The sequence below is a fragment of the Tigriopus californicus genome, chromosome 3 (assembly GCF_007210705.1).
Source record: "Tigriopus californicus strain San Diego chromosome 3, Tcal_SD_v2.1, whole genome shotgun sequence".
NCBI classification, from domain to species: Eukaryota; Metazoa; Arthropoda; class Copepoda; order Harpacticoida; family Harpacticidae; genus Tigriopus; species Tigriopus californicus.
Genome location: NC_081442.1, coordinates 8093237 through 8114600, shown reverse-complemented (window position 1 = coordinate 8114600; position 21364 = coordinate 8093237). Strand labels below are relative to the sequence as shown.

At 43.4% G+C, this 21364-nt stretch overlaps 1 protein-coding gene across 1 annotated transcript; it reads left to right on the top strand.

Annotated features, from left to right (window-relative positions):
• The first annotated feature begins 10300 nt into the window (after positions 1–10300).
• On the top strand, positions 10301–21361 carry LOC131878247 (serine/threonine-protein phosphatase 6 regulatory ankyrin repeat subunit B-like). The gene is made up of 23 exons (XM_059224172.1): positions 10301–10428; positions 10725–10826; positions 11277–11375; positions 11451–11567; positions 13164–13367; positions 13541–13646; positions 13951–14147; positions 14539–14637; positions 14852–14945; positions 15108–15322; positions 15385–15636; positions 15705–15878; positions 15960–16202; positions 16583–16783; positions 16855–17061; positions 17136–17283; positions 17354–17559; positions 18470–18667; positions 18742–19080; positions 19154–20048; positions 20129–20470; positions 20549–20674; positions 20758–21361. The coding sequence occupies exons 2-23, from the start codon at positions 10746–10748 to the stop codon at positions 20973–20975; spliced, it is 4761 nt and encodes a 1586-aa protein (XP_059080155.1). The 5' UTR covers positions 10301–10428; positions 10725–10745; the 3' UTR covers positions 20976–21361.
• The last annotated feature ends 3 nt before the right edge of the window (positions 21362–21364 follow it).

Below are 21364 nucleotides of genomic sequence, written 5' to 3'. Positions count from 1 at the left end.
GCCGAGGTCTCGGCAGGAAATCAATAAACAATAAAAACCACTTTGCTGCTTCATCTTGAATGAAGCACTTTGCTTGAGCATGCGATCTTATACCTTCTACTTATCCAACATGCCCAGTGTACTCTATTGTACGTAGATATACTACTACTTCAAAAAGCAAGTAAGTCGTTTGGGATTGTGAGTGGTGAACTGGGCACATTTTACGTGGTACGTACGTACGTAGGGGGGTAGCTCCTTCACGGACAATTTGGTTGCCGTTCATGACTCTCTTTGGGCCAAATCATGTTCAAGGCAATAAAATCAGTCGATTTGGACACGTTGGCGCCGTGACGAGAGAGAGAGAGAGAATAGTGATAATGGATATTCAATCAACATATTATACCTTGAAGTAACAATTCAGCCAAGTCAATGAACATTGAGCATTGAGCTCTTTGGAATTATCAATTCAAACTGACTGACTGGCTTCCTTATGGAGTTCAAAACGCATCCTTCACCAATATGTAACTCGTGGCAGCCGCTCGTCCACGGGTCTATTGGTTTTGGTAATATTTCAATGACCTCATCCGCAATTACGCCCAGGGTTGGGCACACAGTTTGTGGACATAAATCTCCAAATACCCAACTCTCATCTGGGCAGAAACCATTGTATTTAGAGTTGTCTTTCTCTCTCCTACGTACTAGTGTACAGTAGGTCTTACATGTTTAGTATTGAGCTTCAGCGTGTGATGTTCATGGCACCATAGGTTTTCGGGCAAATAACCTCTTGGCTGTCTTCCCTCTGTTTCATGACAACCTCCCAATTTTCTTTGACGCCGGTTATGATTGGAAATTGGACTCATTTTTTGGTAAGTATTGATTGCATGCACAGAAAGTCACCGTGAGCACCAACCACATTGGTTCATGCATGGCTCTTTGGCATACATTCAAACGACATAGACATACTCCATGCCTACATGGAACTTAAGTGTGGGTCGAGCATGTGGTGACTTTGCCTTCGCCTTCCATGGACACTTCAATAAGTAATTCATATGTCTCGTGCAATAAGTAACTCTGCAGTCGAAGCGCACATTCCTCAATTCGAAACATCCGAGACGACATCCGCCAAATGCACTCACTCCTCATTTATCATTGCGAAAAAAGATCAAGACATTATTGTGTCTTGAGAGCTGAATGAGGGGCTCATACTCGACAGGAACGGATGGAACCCAATCCTCTTGAAAGGGGGATCCTCTTCATTAGATTTGGGTCGAGACCAAGTCGATGAAAGCTCATTCAAAATGTAATCAATCTTCCACCTAGATCATGACTCAAACGCATTGCGGTCGTGAAACTGGAATAGTATGTCACAATTCGCCAGAAATGACAGTTCCAGAACCTGACAGAAGGAGAGAGAAAGAGAGAGAGAGAGAGAGAGAGAGAAAGAGGGGGAGAAAGACCGAGTTAATGACTCAGTGAAATGGAGACGAGGTAATTTTCTCACAAAAATGTACGTGGTTCTCATTTCTGCGACTCTCGCCAATGCAATTCCAACATTGTTTAGCCAATTCTAGTAGCAGACTTGGCAACTTCCAAACATCTGAGCTCGCGATAGAGAGTAGATAGAGTTTCCTCCTGGTTCTATCCTTCACGTTCAGGTTGTTCACGCATTTGGTGCATTTGTTTCTTTTATTCATTTTTCACAGCAATCATACGACAAAAATAAACAATTTGTTTTTGTTGGTTAGTCGTTAGTCGAGCTAAGCGAGCTCAACGAAAGCTAAGATTCGAGAATGTAACCTGAGATTTGAGTACTTTGAGAAAAGAGCTTGTGAATCAAAGATGTTTCGACGTTGGTTACAGAGTGAAAAATATGAGTGCTTAAACTGCTAATATTTTTACGTTTCTGGTCCTTCGTTTTCAGAAACAAATCCGCATCGATGTGCTAAGCATGTTATGTTATAAGTAACGGTCCAATTGTCAGTCCTTCTGAAACTTGAGACGCAGTAAAAAGGCCTTGAATTCACAACATTTTTGCTCGATTACTGCTAGGGAAGACCGGTAATAGCTTCCGAGTATGAAAAATTCAGGAAGGCATATTCCCAAGAAATAAAACTCATCCGACAAATAAGTCAAAACTATTTTGGTTTGCGGTAAATTTAAAGGACAATTGGCTAACCTCATACAAGTCTCTGGTGTTGAAAGTTTGATGAGCTTGTATGTCACTTTATGTTCGAAGGCCCGAATAGGCCTATCGTCGTGCTCGAGTGCGAACCAATGCCATTTCATTGGAATAAACCACATCTGAGTTAAACAAATCTCTCACGCATTTTAAGCGTAACGTAACGCTCGATTATCCAATCGCTCTTGATCTTGAAATATCGAGGCCGTCTAATTCCCCGGAAAATGATTGAATAGCGCAATTGTCGTATTTACACTACGTACATTAACGTGTCAAATGGAGACATTACCACCTCAGCATTTAATGAGAGGTTGCGAGGATTAGCCAAATACTACAGGACAACGGAAGTGTGTGTTTTTAGCAAATCTTAATAAAATCTGCACGCCATATCGAAATTCAAACCACTTTTGAGATGGTTCAAGATAGAGAACAATGAACATCTCCACTGTGTTTTCTCTCTGAGGTAAGCATCCCAATATTTGGTACTAATATTTGCATGCTTGGGGGCACTTGAGGAAGATGCGCGATTGCCAAGGAAGTTGGGTAATAGAGCCAAATGGGTGTTATCCTGGTCTCGAAACAATCACTTGTTCTTCAAGATCAGCAAAAAAACTGAACCGGTGACACTCGACGACAAAGATGCTCCTCCTCAAACCACAAAATTGGATTCAGATTTCACCATCTCAACTCCTAATATTGGCGTGCCTTTCAGCTTCCAACCCGAACTCAAATTCAAGATCTAATGGGCGACAAAGGTAGACCGTTTTTTGTGATCAGGTTCTAGAATCTAGAATTCCATGAACACCATGTGCATGATTCAGAGCCAAAAGTCTTGAGGCACAAAAAAACTCGAGCCATTGATCATGCAAACTCGTTCAGTTGCACTCGTCGCACACCCAGAATCATGAGCCTGAATTGAGGCTGAGCAATAATTTTTCGGTAAAGGGCAATTATCCATCAATTGGGGCGGATCTGGTCAAGGTTTTTTTCGAGAATGTGGAATGCACGTTCTTCGGAAAGCACTCTTTGCAGTCAAAGCTCCAAGGGGGGAAAAAGAACCACAAAGTGCACAACTTGATTCATACGTCTCGTACGCGTACAATCAACAATTCGAGTCCATCAAAACTAGCGGCTCATCAAACCAAGATCATTTGTAGTGGGATAAACTATCCAATTCAAGCAATATATCAGCATGACACAAGTGCCTTTCAAGCATATCATATTGGTATGTCTTGTGAATAGCCGTGTTGGTTTGTGTGAAGCACTTTTTTCTAAAGCAAAATGCCAAGGTTAATGGAAACATTTGTCCCGCCGTTGTTAAAAGCAATTCTAGTGAATGAGTTGAAATCTAATTTTACCGAAGCTACTGATAAGAGCATGATCTTTTCTTAATCATTTGCTTCAACAAAAAACTACAATTGAGGAATGAATAAGGGCTTTATTAAGTTACATTCGCTTATAAAGTACGACGATGCAAAAAAAAAAAACCGTCGTGGCTTCTTTTTGTTGGAAGATTTTTAACTAAAACAAAGGGCATATTACATTTCTAATATTTTCCAATGCCCCAATAATCTTGGAAATGACACTTCAACTTGCAAAATCAATCTGATAAACATAAAAAACTTAAGAAGCATTCAAAGTGATTCGGAAAGGATACTCATGACCACTCACCCAAACCTGGTTTGGGGTCAAGTATAGTGGCTGTAAATGCTTAATGTGCGTTTTGAGAGCACCTTCAAGCCCTCGAGAATCCAGGCTAGTTCGAACAATGAAGTCCACATCTCTTCTTTCTCGGACTTCTTCATTGTTTAATTTGCTTCCCTCTAATATTCGTAAGGAATTCGTATGCGTTGTTGATCCGAAATCTTCGTTCATGTCAGACTTGTTTAAGGAGACCAAAATTCAAGATCAATACTAATGTCAAGGGCTAGCTAGATCCACCAGCTCTAATTTGTTGGTAGAGCAGATGCTAAATGAATATAGAGTGAAACAAGAATGATAAATTTTCCATCTTGAGCTGTTGAGGATCACATTCCCCGTAGCTGTAAGGGATTTTGCAAAAGAATAAACAACCTTGCTTTGGATTGAAGTTTCCACAAAAGCAACACCGCCGTTCACTTTTTTCAAAAGGTCACCAAGCCTGTTACTGTTTTTTTTTCAATAAACCTCCGTTGTTAACCAACTTTTTGGCCCATGGCCGATGTGTTAGTCAATTGTGACCAAACACCAAGAAAATGGACATGTTTCATGGAAGAAAACCTCTTGCTTTAACGGAATGTCTTGATTGGTTGTGTGGCCATTTTCATTGGTCATATATAAATAGCACATAACCTCGAACAACTCGCAACGATCCCTGAGTGAAACAATGCACGCAAAGGCACTCCCCGTGGCAAACTTATGGGAATCGGCTTGAATAATTCACGTGTGGTTTTGATAGACAGGTGGCAAGGAGTTCGGTTAAGCTCGTAATAATGTTCTTGCCGCAAGACCCTAATGGCAGGGGAAATATGCCGGGTCCAATCCGAGGGGAATTGGGAACGTCAAACACGTCCCTCGGAAATCAAGTAATGACAGAGATCTACGATGTTTGTCCGGGAATGAGGGAAATCAAAGCCGGGTGTTTTGATATCTATCGGCAATTAAAGTCGGCGGCTAAGTTCAAGGAGAATTATCATTAGGGTGAAAGAAAAATGGATCATGTTGTGGAACAACAAAACTTAGACCAGTCATAATGAAGACAAATCGTTAATTAGCCACTGGCCCTTCAAGGTTTCGGAGACTAATGATCCGCCCAATCATGCCTAGGTTACAGAGCTCAGTGATCGGCTTGTTTATTGGTGAGTCGCTTCAAAGAATTGTATTAATAGGACCATTGGGTTCCAACCTCCTTCTGATTAGTTATTTGCTCGAGGTTTTGTTCTCAGAAATGCTCAGTCAATCCGGATCAACAGTTGAGAACAAATAGAAAGAACAAACCCCTCACTTGGCCTGGGACGAACATGTATGCGCGAATGATTGACTGATGTAAAACTTTTTTTTCAAGACAAACCATAACTGTAATCAAGCTCATATTTGGATCTAGTGTTGCTTGAGTACAGTCCGAGCATGGATCTAAGTAAAAGTTCCAAGTTTTCCCAAAAGAAGCGACAGGTAAGCCCTTCAGTTTTCAGTATTGAAATGCCATTTAGTCCTGGTTCCATGAAACATGCATGGGGTTGGTGAATCTCTGCTTCTTCAGCGAGGTAATCGTTCTCTTTCAAGGAATGATATAAATATGAATTGCTTCAAACATCTCGTGCTTAGGGGACATTTCGTAAATCCCGGCTTTCAGCCGCTGTAATGTCTGTCTTTATGGACGAGGCCCAACTGAAATTGCAGTCATTTCATCATTCCGACAAGAGAAAACGAGAGACGATGCAGGAAAATGTTACCGGACCTCACAAACAGCGAAGTTCCCACTTGGCTGGATCAATACTAAATGAATATAGACGTGCAACCGCATCAATTTGTTAAGCAATTACTACGTACCGAAGGTCGAGCTGCTCGGTGCAATGCCCTTCAGACGCTATATTATGTTCAGTACTTCATTGTGGCTTTGACTTCCGACCAAAAGCAACCACATGAAAAAAGGCCAAACGAAGGACATTCTGAGGCCACAATCCCATGGCAATCGTAAAAAGCCACATGAAATTCACATGTGGCGCCATCACAACAACTATTAAGGCATCAAAGTCCCCGACAAGTCGTTAATCATGGATTGGCATTGCCAAAATTGCACTGTTTTTGATAAATTACCAAGGATAACATGTATGACTTCATACCTGGTTTCCATAAAGGCACGAATGTGCACGAAATTCATGTCCTGGGAGGCCAAAGCCAAAGTCAAAGCCAAAACTACTGAATGCATTGGCCAAAGAGCAAAGACGCATGCAAATTGAGTATTTAATGTCTGCAAAATGAATTGGTCAGTCATAATTCTATTATGAATCGTCGACAGAGTTGGAACAGGACTTGCCTCGCCGTTCCGGAATCGAGGGCTGCCAACGAAGAGTCATGAAACCATGTATGGCATTGACATGACCCCCTTTGTGGAAAGTTTCTGGAAAATTCCCAGCCAAAAATGAATCATGTTGATTAGGAAGTAGGTGAGGCAATTATCACGCCCTCTCTTCTTGAGCTCCCGTCATCCATGGAGTTTCCTTTGGCCCACATTGTCGGCAGCTCGCCAAGCGTTTTCCTTGCTTACTCACTTGGGTAAAATCGTGTGGAATTACAGTACTTGGTAGGGTTGTTGCTCTTTTAGAACCAACAAAGAGCCACCAACTTGGTTGGACAACTTCTTTGGACTTCTAGTCAGCAACAAGAAGAGCGGCCAAAAGTTGAGGAAACATTTGCATTTCCATTTCAAGGAAGCCAAGAAGGGAATATCGTCCTGTAATGGACCCTTCGGGAATCAACTCAAAATGGATGATACTGGAACTAAAGAACGGCTTGATTGGTTGACGAAACTAGTGTTGATGGAATTAGACGGAGTGTACCAAGTCAAATGAGGCGGGTTCTTGAAGAGCTAAAAAGGTGGCGGGAATGTGAAATTTATGCTCATGAAAATATATTGTCTTGCTTCAAAAAATGACGAATTTTAAAAACTTTCAAGTCTGAATAAACCGCTTACGTATAGGTGAGCTCTGGAAATCAAGTCCATATTCTTAATTGCAGAATATCTATGGCAAAATATAAATCGTTTTGACTACTTAGGTGGTAAACATTGATACAAATGCATTTGCATTTTTCTAAATATGTTGATGCATTTCTGGGCGGCTAGCTTTGCTCTTAATATGAAGATTTTGAGTAAACATTTTGCCGATTGACTTTCAAAGGTGGAGACAAATTTCCGTCTGCAACGTTTATCAGGAGTGTTTTTTAACATGAATGAGCCATAAACACTTGTTTTGCTTATTAAGTGGCTCCAATCAAAAGAGGGCACCAATATGATCAAACAGGGTCATAATTTTCCTCATTTAAGGGAACAAGAAGTCGATGGCCTATTTATTGAAGCATCATAAAACGTAAAAGTTCCGATCCGAGTTTCAAAACTTTGTCAGCATGCAAGGTGACGACAGCCTACCGATACATTCATCAGCAATAAGCCTCCTAAGGTCCACGATCGATCCTGGCTGGGAGGAAAGAGCTCTCAATTGAGTCAAAACATTTACATTTCGTATGAAAGCAAGAAAAATGTCGTAATTTTGGGACCCTCCAGGACGCTGCTGGAAGATGGTAGGAAAGGTAGGTGTTTCCAACAAAATCGTTGCTGCCAAGGTGGGCACTCACACACATACACACATACACACATTTGGCGGCTTTCGTTCCTCGTTCCTCGTTCGCTCTACATACTGAAAGTATGCAGACATTCACACAAGCATGCAAATGTCCGCTTACCCACAGCAAGACGGGAGAGCAACGAAGGCGAAGGGCAGCCAATAACCTCTCACCCCCTCAAAGCCCAGACCTTCAGCCTAGAAGAAGGAATACGTCTCCAAAGGCCTCCCTCATTGCTCCACTATGCACAATGTTAGACTGCGAAGAAGGCCACATCATTAAATTTTCTACGACGGTGCCGATTGAAACGGACGATAAAGGCTCGAGTGCCCGAGAAAATGGTTTATCGCGGCGACATTTGCGGTTCCGCTCGCCTCTCTCCCGACTCTATGTTGGTCGCTCATCTATCCAAAGGAAACCAACAGTACAACAGTAAGCCGACAACAGTTAGGTTGATAAGGAACTGGACCACGACCGACCATGAAGACCATGAAGAAATAGAGACAAAGCCAAAAGTGAGATCACAACAAAACGACTCGAGGGTCTTTTACCTAATTCCAACTTACCCCCTTCCTTCGGGAATGTTGTCGTCATTCAGTTGAAAACAGGAGAACAAACCAATAGGTGGTACTTCAGCCACCACCTCAGTTTTGTTCATAAAAGCGATATTTTCGAACTCGAGTGACAGTTTTCAAAGCGGAGAGACCACGAGCAAGGGGTGCCCTTGTCTTCACCTCGTGGTTGTTTGGACTGGGGGAAAAGTGACTGGGAATATCTAGGAAATATGTCAGCTAGTGGAGAAGGGGCCGGAGGGCCTCTGAAAAAGGGGAGTGCCGGGTCAAAAAGCTCCAAGAACTCGGATAAAAGTGGGTCTAGTACCAAAAAGTCACTCGAGGAACATTTTGGATCCGAAGTGGACATCAAGATTCGGTCGGCAACGGGCAATCCGAAGGTGGAGAAATATTTTGGATCCGAGGTGGACATTCAGTCCTTCAGTGCCACCTCCAGTGATGAAGCGGTGGTGTCGGACGTTCTATCTTCTTCCGGGCCTAAACCTCGGAAAGTGGACCTTGAAGCTTTGGATAAGAAGCCTTTCAAAGACGCCCTAGCGCAAGATTCCATTAAGAAACTAGAAGAACGGCTGGATGAAGTGGTCAAATCCCAGGATCCAGAAAGCGACGCAGCTAAGGCATCATCATCAACAGAGGCCGCTGCAGCCTCGGCCGCCAAAGATGCCTTGTTGGAGGCGCAAGGTCCCAAGAAAGCGGTAAGCGGGCGACGAAAGCCAAAATCCGAAGCTCCCATCCTTGGAGGTCAAACCGGTACCTCCACCCCTAAGGGTTCCAAATCCAAGTCGAAAAAAGACGAGGATCCCGAAGAGATTGGTAGGAAGGTGTCGGCCATGTTCTTGGCACAAGTTGATATCAAGGAAGATGAAGCTTACGAAAAGGATAAGAAAAAGCGCGATGATCAAAAGAAAAGTTTCTTGGACAAGGGCAAACGAGACAAAAGAGATAGCATCATTCCCAGTAGTTCCAATCCGACAGGGGGCCTTGGAACCAAAGTTCCTGCTAAGGGAGACAAAATCTTTGAGAAAACAAACAAGGTAGGGGTGAACCGAAGGTCGGGTTGATCCTTCATTTAATCTGCATGGACCAAAAGAAGCTTCTGATCTAAAACCGTCCGTATGTATTACAAAAGGAGCAAGTCACCAATGCCATTATTGAAAAGTCACACTTCGTCTCTTCATCGCACTTACATGTACATACAGTACATTTTCTACGCTCTCTGCTTTACGCCTGCTCAATGCATCAACAGCCTCGCAGTAAACAAACATGGGAAGGATACATACAGTGTATCCTAATTGCAACCTTATGTCCACGTTCTTCTTAACAAGGGTGGATATTGCCAGTGACAACGTCAATATCTACAAAGATTGACCACTTTGTAAATAGCCGTTGTTGACATAATTGCTCGTGTTTCTGTCCGCGTTTCTCTGACTTCACAAACACTCGAAATAATCATTTCAGTTAGTAATCCACCTGCTTATTGTCCTACGTATCTTATACTACGCCCAATAAGTGGCGGCTTCTGCACGAAGAAAAATCTAATCTACTTACCCATCGACCTAAACACTGTAATTGTTAGTCTCCAAGCCAAGACGTTAGCATGACAAACAATTATTATCCATATCGTATTATTACCCTTTCAGTTTTAGTTGAAACCACCAAGGAACAACATTTTGAGTAAACGGAATTACAGAAATAAGGAAAATGAGCGATAATTGTTTGGTTAAACAAATTCGCTCAATATTGCATAGTTGGCGCTTTTGTCCAATGCATGCGCATATTTCTAAACAGCATGCAAGATAGATAGACTCATCAAATATTCGTTCCCAAATGATCTGTAATAATAACTTAACGCGTGCATGACTTATGACACTTCATTAGACCTTAAGTACAACAAATGCGTATGTCACAGCAAGATCGTTGACAAAATTTCAGGCTCTTGCTAATGCTGAGGATTCAAAGACCGGATCCAAAAAACCGACCGAGGGGGAAAAAGATCCCTCCAAACCGGATAAAGGCGGAGTTCCCAATGCTACTCCTGCAGGCGGACCACCTGGAAAAGGCAATCCTGAGGGAGGTGGTCCTGGAGGTGACCCTGGAAAAGAACCCGGGGGTGCACCCTCAGGCCCACCCGGCGGACCTGGTGGCCCTGGAGGTGGGGGAGATCCATCGGGTGCGGGAGGCGGTCCCTCTGAACCACCTGATGGTAAAAAAGCTGAAAAAAAATCCGAGGCCAACAATCCACCGAGCAGTGCTGCCAAACGAGTCCTTATCCTATCGCAAAAGGGTGACTGGCCAGCATGTGAGCAAGCACTCAAAGGTTTGGAGAGAGCCTTTGCTGATGGGGGCGAGAAACTACCCCTGGCCAACGTACACGACAATGTAAGTGAATCGTAAGCTTTGGATTGAATTTGTTCATGGCTTGGCCAATACTCCCCAGTGGCACTAGTTATAACTAATATGAACGCTCTAAGTTTCAACGACCCTAGATTACCAATAGCAAGCAATTGAAGCAAATTCCGTATATCCTATTGACGGCTCTGCAGGGAAATCAGGCTGTCTCAAAACGTACGGAATCTTTAGCCATAAAAGTGTTCCCGAGTCACCGACAACCACTTCCTCATTTGATATCGTGTTCCCTCTCGTACCATCGCCCTTTCATGATCCATTTGTTGTAGGTAACTGGAAACACGCCATTGATGTATGCCGCAATGGAGAATAAGACGTCTTTGATAGAGAGGATGCTTGACCTGGGGTGCGATATCAACGCTAAGAACAAGGTAAAATCAAAGAAGGGGTTTCCCCAATTTGCTACCAAGGGTCTTGAATGGTGTACGCGCTTCATGTTTTTGTTTATCGCTTTTACCAATATTGTGCTCCACTTTGGTCCTGACAAGCTTTTGGGAAAAGTTTTCCATTTTTTTTGCCTTACGTGTAGTAAATTTTGTGTTGAGAATAGCACTCTAATGTCAATCATCGTCTCGGACCGCCAACGATCAATCAGATTTTGGGCGGGACCTTCCAAAGTTTCCTTGTAGTGAGTGGCTTTTCCCAAACAGGCCGTTTAAGGGCTCAAGTATCAAGCCTCTCATTTGCCTTAGATAATTCCACGTCGGGTGGTAGGTACAGCCAAATGACTGGTTTGAAATCTAGCTCTTGACTCATTAGTTCTCTAAAACTCTCCTAATGACGTCTTACGTACCTTACACACTTTATATTCAATGCTTTAGGAAAGATACACCACATTACATTTGGCCTCCATGTACTCAAGAGAGGATACCATCAAACTCCTTCTCTCCAAAAGGGCGGATCCAGCATTGGCTGGCGGGGTAAGAACTAAGAACCTCTCAAACTGACGTAAGTAATGACTTCGCTTCCTCTCATAATCCAATCTTGAAATCCAGCCCAAGAACCAGAGTTGCGTCCACTTGGTTTGCTCTCGTCCTACCTCTCAAGCATTGCAAATTCTCAGGGCGCTTTTGACGGTGGCACCAAAAAACGCCAGAACAAAGCCAGACACGGTAAGGCTCCATTCATTACCTTCTTTGGTAGGCCTGGATTTCTGGGCTTCCCTTGTTGAAGTTTGTACTGTGGTTCCATAAATGGCCATGAATGGAGTTCACGAGGAGCTCTGGCACGTTTTCATGCCATCCAATGGCTCCAAATCAAGCAAGTTTACTAAAAGCTTTAAGATGGATCATATGATGACTGAGTCTCATTATAAACCAGCCTGGGTCTATGTACTCTGCCCCAATTTGAAGGGCTGCACACTTCGACGAAGGCACGCTATTCAGGCCCAAGTGGAACATGGGACACGGAACACTTGCCGTAGAACAAGCTTTTGAAACTTTGTGGGCTTGTTCATGTTCCATTTGCTAGACATATCCTGGAATATGTCCAGTAACAAATCCCAGGTGTTTCACCATTCTTCAACCTAGCATAACCAAAGAATCGAAGCTCAAACTCGGTTACGAAATCAGTATTCTGGAATCTTTGTTGAGCACCAACTCAGTGGTTCAGTCACCACACTATGCATTAATAGCATGGAAAGAAACTCTTCTATTCAACCACGTTGAAGCAGACTTGCTGGAGCCACCCAAGGAAATAAAGGCTCAGCTGCACTTCCAGCTTATGGAATTTGTTGGAACGACGCGGGCATTAATTGAGAAAAAGAAATAATGGGATCACGTCAAGGCAGGGAAGAAATTGGAGAGTCGCACGTTCCGTCATTTCTCAAGATGGAGGAAAACTAGTTAAGAGTCCATGAATCGATTGGTGTTAGGCAAAAGTACACACTACATAGCTACTTAATTTTGCTCTAAAAATAGAACTTTGCCATTAGTATTTATTTGGTCTCATAACACACGTTACATTGCTTCAATTGTGGTTATAAATTCATTTTTCTTTAAAGTACAAATCAATCAACCAAAATATTGTGTGAGAATGAGATGCATGATTAGTAAAACACTTCAGCGATTTCTCGCACAAAATATGGGTGCTGCAAATGCTCTCATTAAAAACATTAATCATTATATCTACATGACCATAATCAGAATACATAAGACAACATTCGTCAATTCATTAAAGTCTCACAATTGTCAAACAAGGCAGTATTAAAAAATACCTTATTTATCTTCAAAAAAACTTGGACACCTTTGTTCGATCATGATGAATTACAAGTTGTTTTGAACTCAGTGTCAATTCCCTCGGCAGTCAAAAACCAAAATTACAAAAAGTGAATGCCGCCTTCCAAAGCTAATGAGAGAAAAGAGTTGTTCCGGGTATGGATCATCAATCATCATGATGACACAACTGGGCCCATGATGATGGGAAAAGTCCATTTTTGAAGTCAAAATTCGAAAAGAAATCAAGTCTGTTCGAGGACTGCAGGGGCGAACATGCAATGACATACAAATGAAACTAGGACCTTTAGATTAGGGTCTAAAGATAAGCAGTACTTTCACTCACATTCCCACACGGCGTGGTTCAGTTTCCTTCCGCACTTTGGAGCCAGGAACTACTATACTGAACATACCACGAGTTGACCCACTTTCAGGTTTCACAACTTGAATCAAATGGTTCAATTTGACTTACCTAATACTCTATAATCCTTTCAGGATGGAAATATACCCCTGTTCGCAGCTATTGAGGCCGGCAACTTGCACGTTTGTCGGGAGCTTTTGTCTCACGAGGCTGAAACACAAATTAAATACGCCAAGGAGCCCCTCAAGGACACGGCTCTGCACTTGGCTGGACGAAGAAAAGATAATGACATGGTGAAAATGTTCATTGAGGCTGGGGGAACGGTGGACGCTAAAAATGTAAGCTTGACTTCCTTTGATGAGGGGGACATTTAATTCTTAGACTTAATCAATTAGGCCAGACACCCAAAATCCTTCCATCAAGCAATGATTTGGCACAGCCTTTGCAAGCCATATATTAGCAAGCTGACACATGAAAAAAGAACAATCCAATTTTACTCCCGTCCTTTTAGGGAGATGGGCAAACACTGCTTCATATTGCGGCTCAAAATGGCGATGAGAACATGACCCGCACACTTTATTTGGCTAGAGCCAACGCCACCATCACCGACAACGAAGGTAAGGTTGACATTGCTGATTTATCCAAGGTGGTGATGATTTGCAAAGCTGCCAAGTACAACGAAGCTCACCATGGGTGTGGCCTTACTTTCAAAATTGGAAGTAATTTAAGGTCCCTCAAGAAACCAATGCCGAAAGTGCATTTCCTTGATTTTCCATGTGAAAAAGCAGTCCAATGTCACGAACGAATACAACGCCTCACATCGTCTACTCACGCAAAATACAAACATTCGATTCGAATGGTCACAATATCTAGATCGAGTTCGCTTGAGTCCCATTTTGATTTTCCATCTGCTTTCTTCAGATCGCACTCCCATGCATTTGGCTGCGGAACGTGGTCATACGGGCACTGTGGAGTTCCTGGCCGACAAGTTCAAAGCGTCGGTCTTTGACCGTACCAAGGACGGATCTACTCTCATGCACATAGCAGCCTTGAACGGTCATCCAGACACAGCCATGGTTCTATTCAAAAAGGGCGTGCCCCTTCTCATGCCCAACCGAGTACGTATTTGCTAGGACGTGTATGATTAAGGGTCATATTGTTTGGAAATTGTGGAACACGCCAGGAATTCTAAGAGTTCTTGCTTCTCACCTTGCCCCAAATGACGAGCAATCAAGAAAATAGCAAACTCCCTCCCTCCCTCCTTTTCCTTCCCATTATGGAGATGGCTCATTGCGTTAACAGTGTTTGGTAGTAATGCCAGCGTCCATGCCTTATAAGGCCTTTGTTCCTCAATCAAATAACCTTGAAAGGACAAAGCATTTTTGGTCCTTATCCATCGGGGAAATTCGACTCAGGTAGCTTGACATGAGCACATGAGTAACGGCAGACATTTTTAATGACAACACGGATCCGTTTGTTGACTCTTGTGATCTGGTTTCTTTTTCACAGGATGGAGCTCGTGGGATTCACACGGCCGCAATGAAGGGTCACGTTTCAGTTATCAATACTCTACTTCACAAAGGAGAGAACGTGGATGCTGTCACCAACGTACGTCCATATGAATAACGTTTTACCACCACAATAGCTGATGTTATTTGAGGTTAAGATACAGTAACAAAGCCTTATTTCCATTTATCAAAGACCTCGGTCGAGAGCCTAATGGTTCCTAATGGATGGGTTGGGGCAGGAGGAGGCATTTTGCCCCTCGTGCCCGTGGTGCCTGTAACGGGATTTCCATATAATTTCATTTCTCAACCTTTAGGATAATTATACCGCACTTCACTTGGCCGTAGAGGCCGGAAAGTCGAATGTGGTGGAGACACTTTTGGGCCATGGAGCTCAAGTGCATATCAAAGGTAGGTGGATAGGGATAAAACACGAACATATGAAAACGTGCAGTGGGTGATTCAATTTTTAGGCCCCCCGCATGCACGTTTGACAAGCCCTAAAGGCAACCTCAAAGGTCACGAAACCTCAAGGAATTATCATGAACCATGTGCCATCTTTCAATTGAACAGGTGGGAAAGTGGGGGAGACCCCACTTCATATAGCCTCTCGGATTGAAGAGGTCCGCGGTGAGAAATGCACCAAGATGTTGCTCAAATCCGGAGCTGATACGAATTTGGCCATGCAAGATGGACGCACCCCGGTTCATATCGCCTCAGAAAGTGGGAACATTGCGGTTTTGAAGCTCCTCCTGGCAAATGGAGCCGACCCATTGATGACGGATAAGGTCAGATTGAATTATTTGGGAAACTAAACTTGTGCTGCAACCTGCATTAATGACTGTTACAGAGTGGGGAAACTGCACTTCACAAATCTGCTCGTCGATGCCATTTTGCAGCGGTTGAGGAGGTTTTGACTTACGTCGAAAAGAAACAAGGAAATTGTAAAGAATATGTGAAAATGACCAACAGAAGCGGGGAGCCTGCCCTTCATTTGGCAGCGAAGATCCAAAAGAGCCAGTTACACTTTCCCGATGAGGACGCAAAAGTGATTGATCTGCTCATGCAACATGGATCCGATGTTTTTATGCAGACGAAGGAGGTATTGCAATATTGATTGACCTCGAGGAGTTGATGGAGCCTTAAGAACATTTTTTTGCTGTTTTTCAGACCAAAGAGACAGTCTTCCATTACTGTGCTTTGGAGGGAAATGTTTCTGTTCTCCGTGAAATCTTGAAGAATCTTCATTCGGGGCAAATCCAATTGGCCGTGAATAAGCAATCAGTCAACGGATGGTCTCCTCTCATTGTAGCAGCCAGCAAAGGCCACACCGAAGTTGCCATGGTAAACTTTTAATCTTCCCACCTTCACGAAAAAAAAAAACTACTTTCGTTCGGTGTTGATTAATCTGGAACTTGCTCATAGATATTTCTTGAAAATAACGGAAGAGTGGATGTCTTCGACCTGGAGGGAAAATCAGCCTTGCATTTGGCCGCCGAGAATGGCAGTATTGAAGTTTGCGAAGCACTCCTTACCCGGAATGCTTTCATTAACAGCAAGACTAAGACTGGGTGGACAAGTTTGCATTATGCCGCCATGAAAGGCTACACCCCCCTGGTGGAGTTCCTCATCAAGAAGCATAATGCCACCATTGACTCCATGACAATTGTGAGTAACTATCTGAACCTTTTTGATCCTCTGAAGACGATTTGATTAAACATAACATTCATTCTCAGGTGCCGGTAAGCGTAATTTGTCAATGACAGTTCCATACCAGCTTCAACAAAGTGTCTTCATTTTTCAAAAGACACCCCACAGCAGATTTCTCGCATACAAGCTAGGCCTCACTTAGAAGATCAAGAAGGGTGGTTTGAAGTTGATTTAGCCGTTGTAAATACATTTTGCCAAAGTGCTGTACTCAAACTGCCGAGGAATCGATCAAACCAATCAAAAACACTCCGATCGTTTCAATTGTGCCCTGTCCGTCCCTCCGAAGCACGCATAATTTGCCCGCACTAATGGTTCCATGATTATGCTTTTACTTTTAGAAAAAACAAACTCCTTTGCATCTGGCTGCATCCGCTGGTCAAGAATCAGTGTGTGCCCTTCTTCTGGAATTGGGGGCCAGCCTTGATTCCACAGATGATTATGGCCAAAAGCCGATTCATTTGGCTGCCCAGTCGAACAAATCCGAGGTTGTTAAGCTATTTTTGAAGCAAAGGCCTCAACTGGTATCTGTCACGACACGGGTAAGTTGATATGTGGCATCTACTTGATATGTAACAAGTTCCCCTTGATGACTATTTTTACAACAATACAGGATGGAAGCACTTGCGCCCATATTGCAGCCATCAAAGGGTCCGTTTCCGTGTTGGAGGAACTGATGAAATTTGACAAGGCCGTGGTCATTTCATCTCGCAACAAGATCACGGATTCCACACCGCTTCACATCGCCACAGAAGGGGGTCATTATGACGTGGTCAAAATGCTAATGGATTCGGGAGCATCAGCATCAGATGAAAATAAGGTATGCCAAATGGATTTGAAGATATTGGGCTTTTCCAGACACACTTTTCCCTCTTCCCCTCTTGCATCAAATAGAGTGGCTATACTCCGATGCACATTGCGGCCAAGCACGGCCATTTGGAACTGATCAACAAATTTGCCAAAAGCAATGTGAATTTAAGGCAGCTCAGCCGAAAAACAGGGCTGTCAGCCTTGCACATAGCTTCTTACTACGGCAAAGAAGGTAAATCCGCGAGAACGTGTGAGTTCAGTATTGCAGATGTTACCGATGAACGAATGATTACCATTTGCAGACACGGTTCGCGAGTTACTTACCCACGTGCCTGCTAGCTCCAAGTCCGAGTTACCCGCAACTCCAAACCACGCCATCGCCTTGGATCTGGCCACGGAGTCTGACCTTACGCCATTGCATTTGGCGGCATATTCTGGAAGCGAGAACGTGGTGCGAGCTCTTCTCAACTCGTCGGGCGTCCAGGTCGATGCGGGTACAAAACCATCGGTAAGCTTGAAAGTAGAAGGGAGATCTCCAAATGGGGGGGGGAGGGGCTGTTCCTGTTCCTATACTTTGTTTTCCAGTTTCCAGTGAACATTTCTTGTTTTGATGTGTTTAAAAGAGGTGCAAAGATGAGCAATTTGCGACATTGACCTTTTTCTGTTTTGAAAGATGACTCAAGTTTGTCAAATTGGAATAAAAATGCCATGGGAAAATGAAGCGGTTAAGCAAAGAAACGTGGGTTATGGAATTCTCTCAACCTCGACTAATATCTTTAGTATGGGAACGCAGAATAAAATGGCGGCCTGAATGAAATCAACATGGCTTACACTGGACGAAGATCAGCTAAAAACACGAACGGAGTAAATTTGTACAAGAACAATTTCAATCGGCTAAGATGGGAATCAATATGATCAACGGTGACATACGATCGTTGACGGCAACAAGATCAACGTATTTATTCATTTCGTGATTTTAAATTCAAATCCTTTTTTTACATAGAAAAAAATAAAGATAAAATCAAAAAAAGACTTGCAGATTAAGGGCGGCTTTATACTAGTGTTGGATTAGTGCTGGGGCCAGTCCAGCCTCAAGTCCGAGTCCTTTTTAGAAGTTCGGATTCGCGAAAAACTATCATTCTCTGGTTTAAATTTCGCAACATGAGTCTTTTTGTTCGACTTGAGTACTCTGCTGGACTCGCCCTAGCACTAGTCCCACTTCAATTCTCAAACCGGATTCAATGCTGGTTTTCAATCTTAGTACATAGTGCAGTGTTAAGCCGCCTTTCTGTTACAGGCAAGATCACACCCTAACAAACCGGTTGATGCCGTTAATGTTATTCTCCCGTGCTCATTGGTATTGCATTGCAATTACTCGTTCATTAACTTGCTAAAGATTGGAACTTTACTCGTTGCAGCAATATACGGCCTTGCATTTGGCCTCGCTCCGAGGTCATGTTGGCGTGGTCGGGTTACTTTTAAGTCGTTCTACCAGTCTCCTCAAGGTCTTTGACAAGTATGGACAGAGTTGTCTGCACGTGGCCGCCAGTTCGGGTCATTATGAGATGGTACAAGTCCTTCTGGGCCAGGGATCCGATTACACATCGGTAGACAAGGTAATCTGATCGAATTTGCCTCTCAAAACCAAGCATTGAGGTTGATTGTGTATGAGTGTTGGCCCTTTCTTTAGGATGGTTGGACGCCAATGCATTCTGCAGCCAAAGCTGGTTTCTTAAATGTGGTCAAGCTATTGGTGGATAGCGGAGCATCCACCTTAGCCGAGACAGCCAATGGAAGGATTCCATTGTGGTATGCCGCATCCGAAGGCAATGTGAATGTCGTTACGTACCTTATCACACAGAAGCACGATTCCTATAGTCTTCTTGATGACCGAAAATTCATTTTTAATCTGATGAGTTGTGGGAAAAAATCTAACAATGCCCCAACAGAAAACTTCATTCTGGCCTCTCCAGCTCCCGTGGACGTAGCTGCCAAGATTTCGGCATATTATCGGGACCTTTCCATCAAAGTATGTACCACCCACCTTCATGCTAGATATAGAGCTTTGTCATTGCATTTGCCAAAGCTATTTTCTTATTCAGGAAAAAGAGCGGGCTTACGACTTGGTAGTGGCCTCCAAGTTCTCTGAGGAGCTCTGTAACGAGTTGGTAACCATCGGAAGTAGTGCCGAGAGTCCGGGGCTCATCTTACAGTCTTGTGATCGTCGAACGGTCCCCTTTCTGGACATTCTCATTGAGTGTGAACTGAAACAAGTAATCGCCAATTCCGCCGTGCAAACCTATACAACTGAGCTCTGGAAAGGAGGTATTGAAGACTGGCCGGGGTGGAGGATTTTTCTCCTTATGTTGGGATTCGTCGTGTTCCCACCTTTGTGGCTGATTTTCTCCCTCCCTTTGAACAACAAGTACAACAAAACGCCCATCGTCAAGTTTGGATGTTATCTCACTTCTCATTTGTTCTTCATGGCATTCCAAATCATAACTGCTTGTGTCCCCATCTACCCGATTTACCGGACCACTCTTTTCCCCTATTGGAACGAATGGGTGTGTGTGATCTGGCTGGGTGGGTTGATTCTAGGCGAGTTGACCTCGCCTCAGGATCGGGGAGGCTTGGGAATGATCAAGATTGTCATCATCTTCTTGAATGTTGTCGCAGTTGGCATTCATGTGGCTGCGATATTTGTGGATAACAGTCATTGGCCGTTGCTGATTTACATCCGCAACCTTTTCATCGGTTTGTCGTTCTTGTGTTGCTGCGTCCAAATCTTGGATTTCTTGTCATTCCACCATCTTTTCGGCCCTTGGGCCATCATTATCAGTAGTCTCATGATTGATCTGGGCAAGTTTCTCACCATATTGATGCTCTTCGAATCTGGCTTCACCATGTTGGTCGTGGCTATGAATCAGCCCTACTTTGCCATCACCGAAATGTCTCAGAGCATCGATCAGACCACGGATGTTTTAAAAAGCAGCCCAGGTAAATAAATATCTTGCTTTAAATTGTTTCTTCAATAGATACCTCAAATTGATAGATACTCTCCGTGCTATGCGATCTAGAAGCCGATGTAACGCCACTTCATGCATTTGAGAGGCTTTTCTTCGCTCTGTTTGGCCTGACCCGACCGGAGGATCTTAAGATGACCACACACATCGGGGAATGGACCGTAGAAATATTCAAGATCATTTTCGCCATCTACCTTCTCGTGACCGTGATTGTGTTGATCAACTTGCTCATTGCTATGATGAGTGATACGTACCAACGTATTCAACAGGATTCGGACACGGAGTGGAAGTTTGGCTTGGCCAAGCTCATTCGAAACATGCACCGTACGGATGCCTCGCCAGCACCCATCAACCTGATTACCACCTGGACCGTTTATATCTACAGAGCTTGCAAGAGTGAGTTAACCAAGTTTGAAAAAGAAATGAGATGCGTATTTTAGGCGATATCAATCTTAACATTCCCTCGTCTCTTAGGGAGCATGAAAAAGAAGGACAAGTACAAACGAATGAAACCAGAAGCCACCTCAAGAATGACGGACGTCGTTGATAACGCATCCCTCAAGAGACATCTCAAGCTTGGCAAAGTCTCGCCCTATCCTGGTAAACATAGAAGAATAGAAGCCTCTTGTCCATGTATGGCTTTGACGCAAATAACAACTTCTTTGTACTTTTTGTAATTTTAGACGGCCTATCCCCATCTGAAAATGGCAACCTCCCCATGGGTTCCTTGAGTAGTATGAGAAGTCGAACTTTCTTGGAGAATGCCATCGGTTGGACTGCAATTGTGAAGAAATATCGAAGCTTGAAAGAAGCCCCGAAAGGATTGGACGAATTGAAGAGTGACACAGGATCCCCTGCTCCTCCAGCCCCAGTTTTCTCAGACTCGATAACCGATGGTTAAACATTCGGACTGATCTTTTGTATTCAGGTTATTTTTGCATGTGATTATTCCACAGATATTCCAGGAATGAGGGGGGGAGGGCATTTTTCTTATGCAAGGGTAACTTACTTCATATTCCTTGACACCATCACCATCTGAGTGAAAATGAAAATGAACAAACTTAGCTAGCCCAGTTTTTGTTAGGATATTCCTGTCAAAGCACAATGATGTTTTAAATACCTACCGCACTGGACATTGAATTCAATGAAATGGCTATAATGTGACTTTCCTTACCTATACTACTTAATGTATTACGTGTTGCCGACTTTAGTTGAAAGTACGTATTTAAGTCCATATTAGTTATTCACGAAGAAATACATATTTTGCTCTAAGGCATTTGAACTGAACAG

Excerpts from the sequence above, each read along its gene's own strand:
- LOC131878247 (XM_059224172.1), top strand. The coding sequence starts at position 10,746 with ATGTATGCCGCAATGGAGAATAAGACGTCTTTGATAGAGAGGATGCTT. Across the intron at positions 13,368-13,540 it reads GAACGGTGGACGCTAAAAAT|GGAGATGGGCAAACACTGCT; the intron begins GTAAGCTTGACT and ends CCGTCCTTTTAG. Across the intron at positions 15,879-15,959 it reads GCCACACCGAAGTTGCCATG|ATATTTCTTGAAAATAACGG; the intron begins GTAAACTTTTAA and ends ACTTGCTCATAG.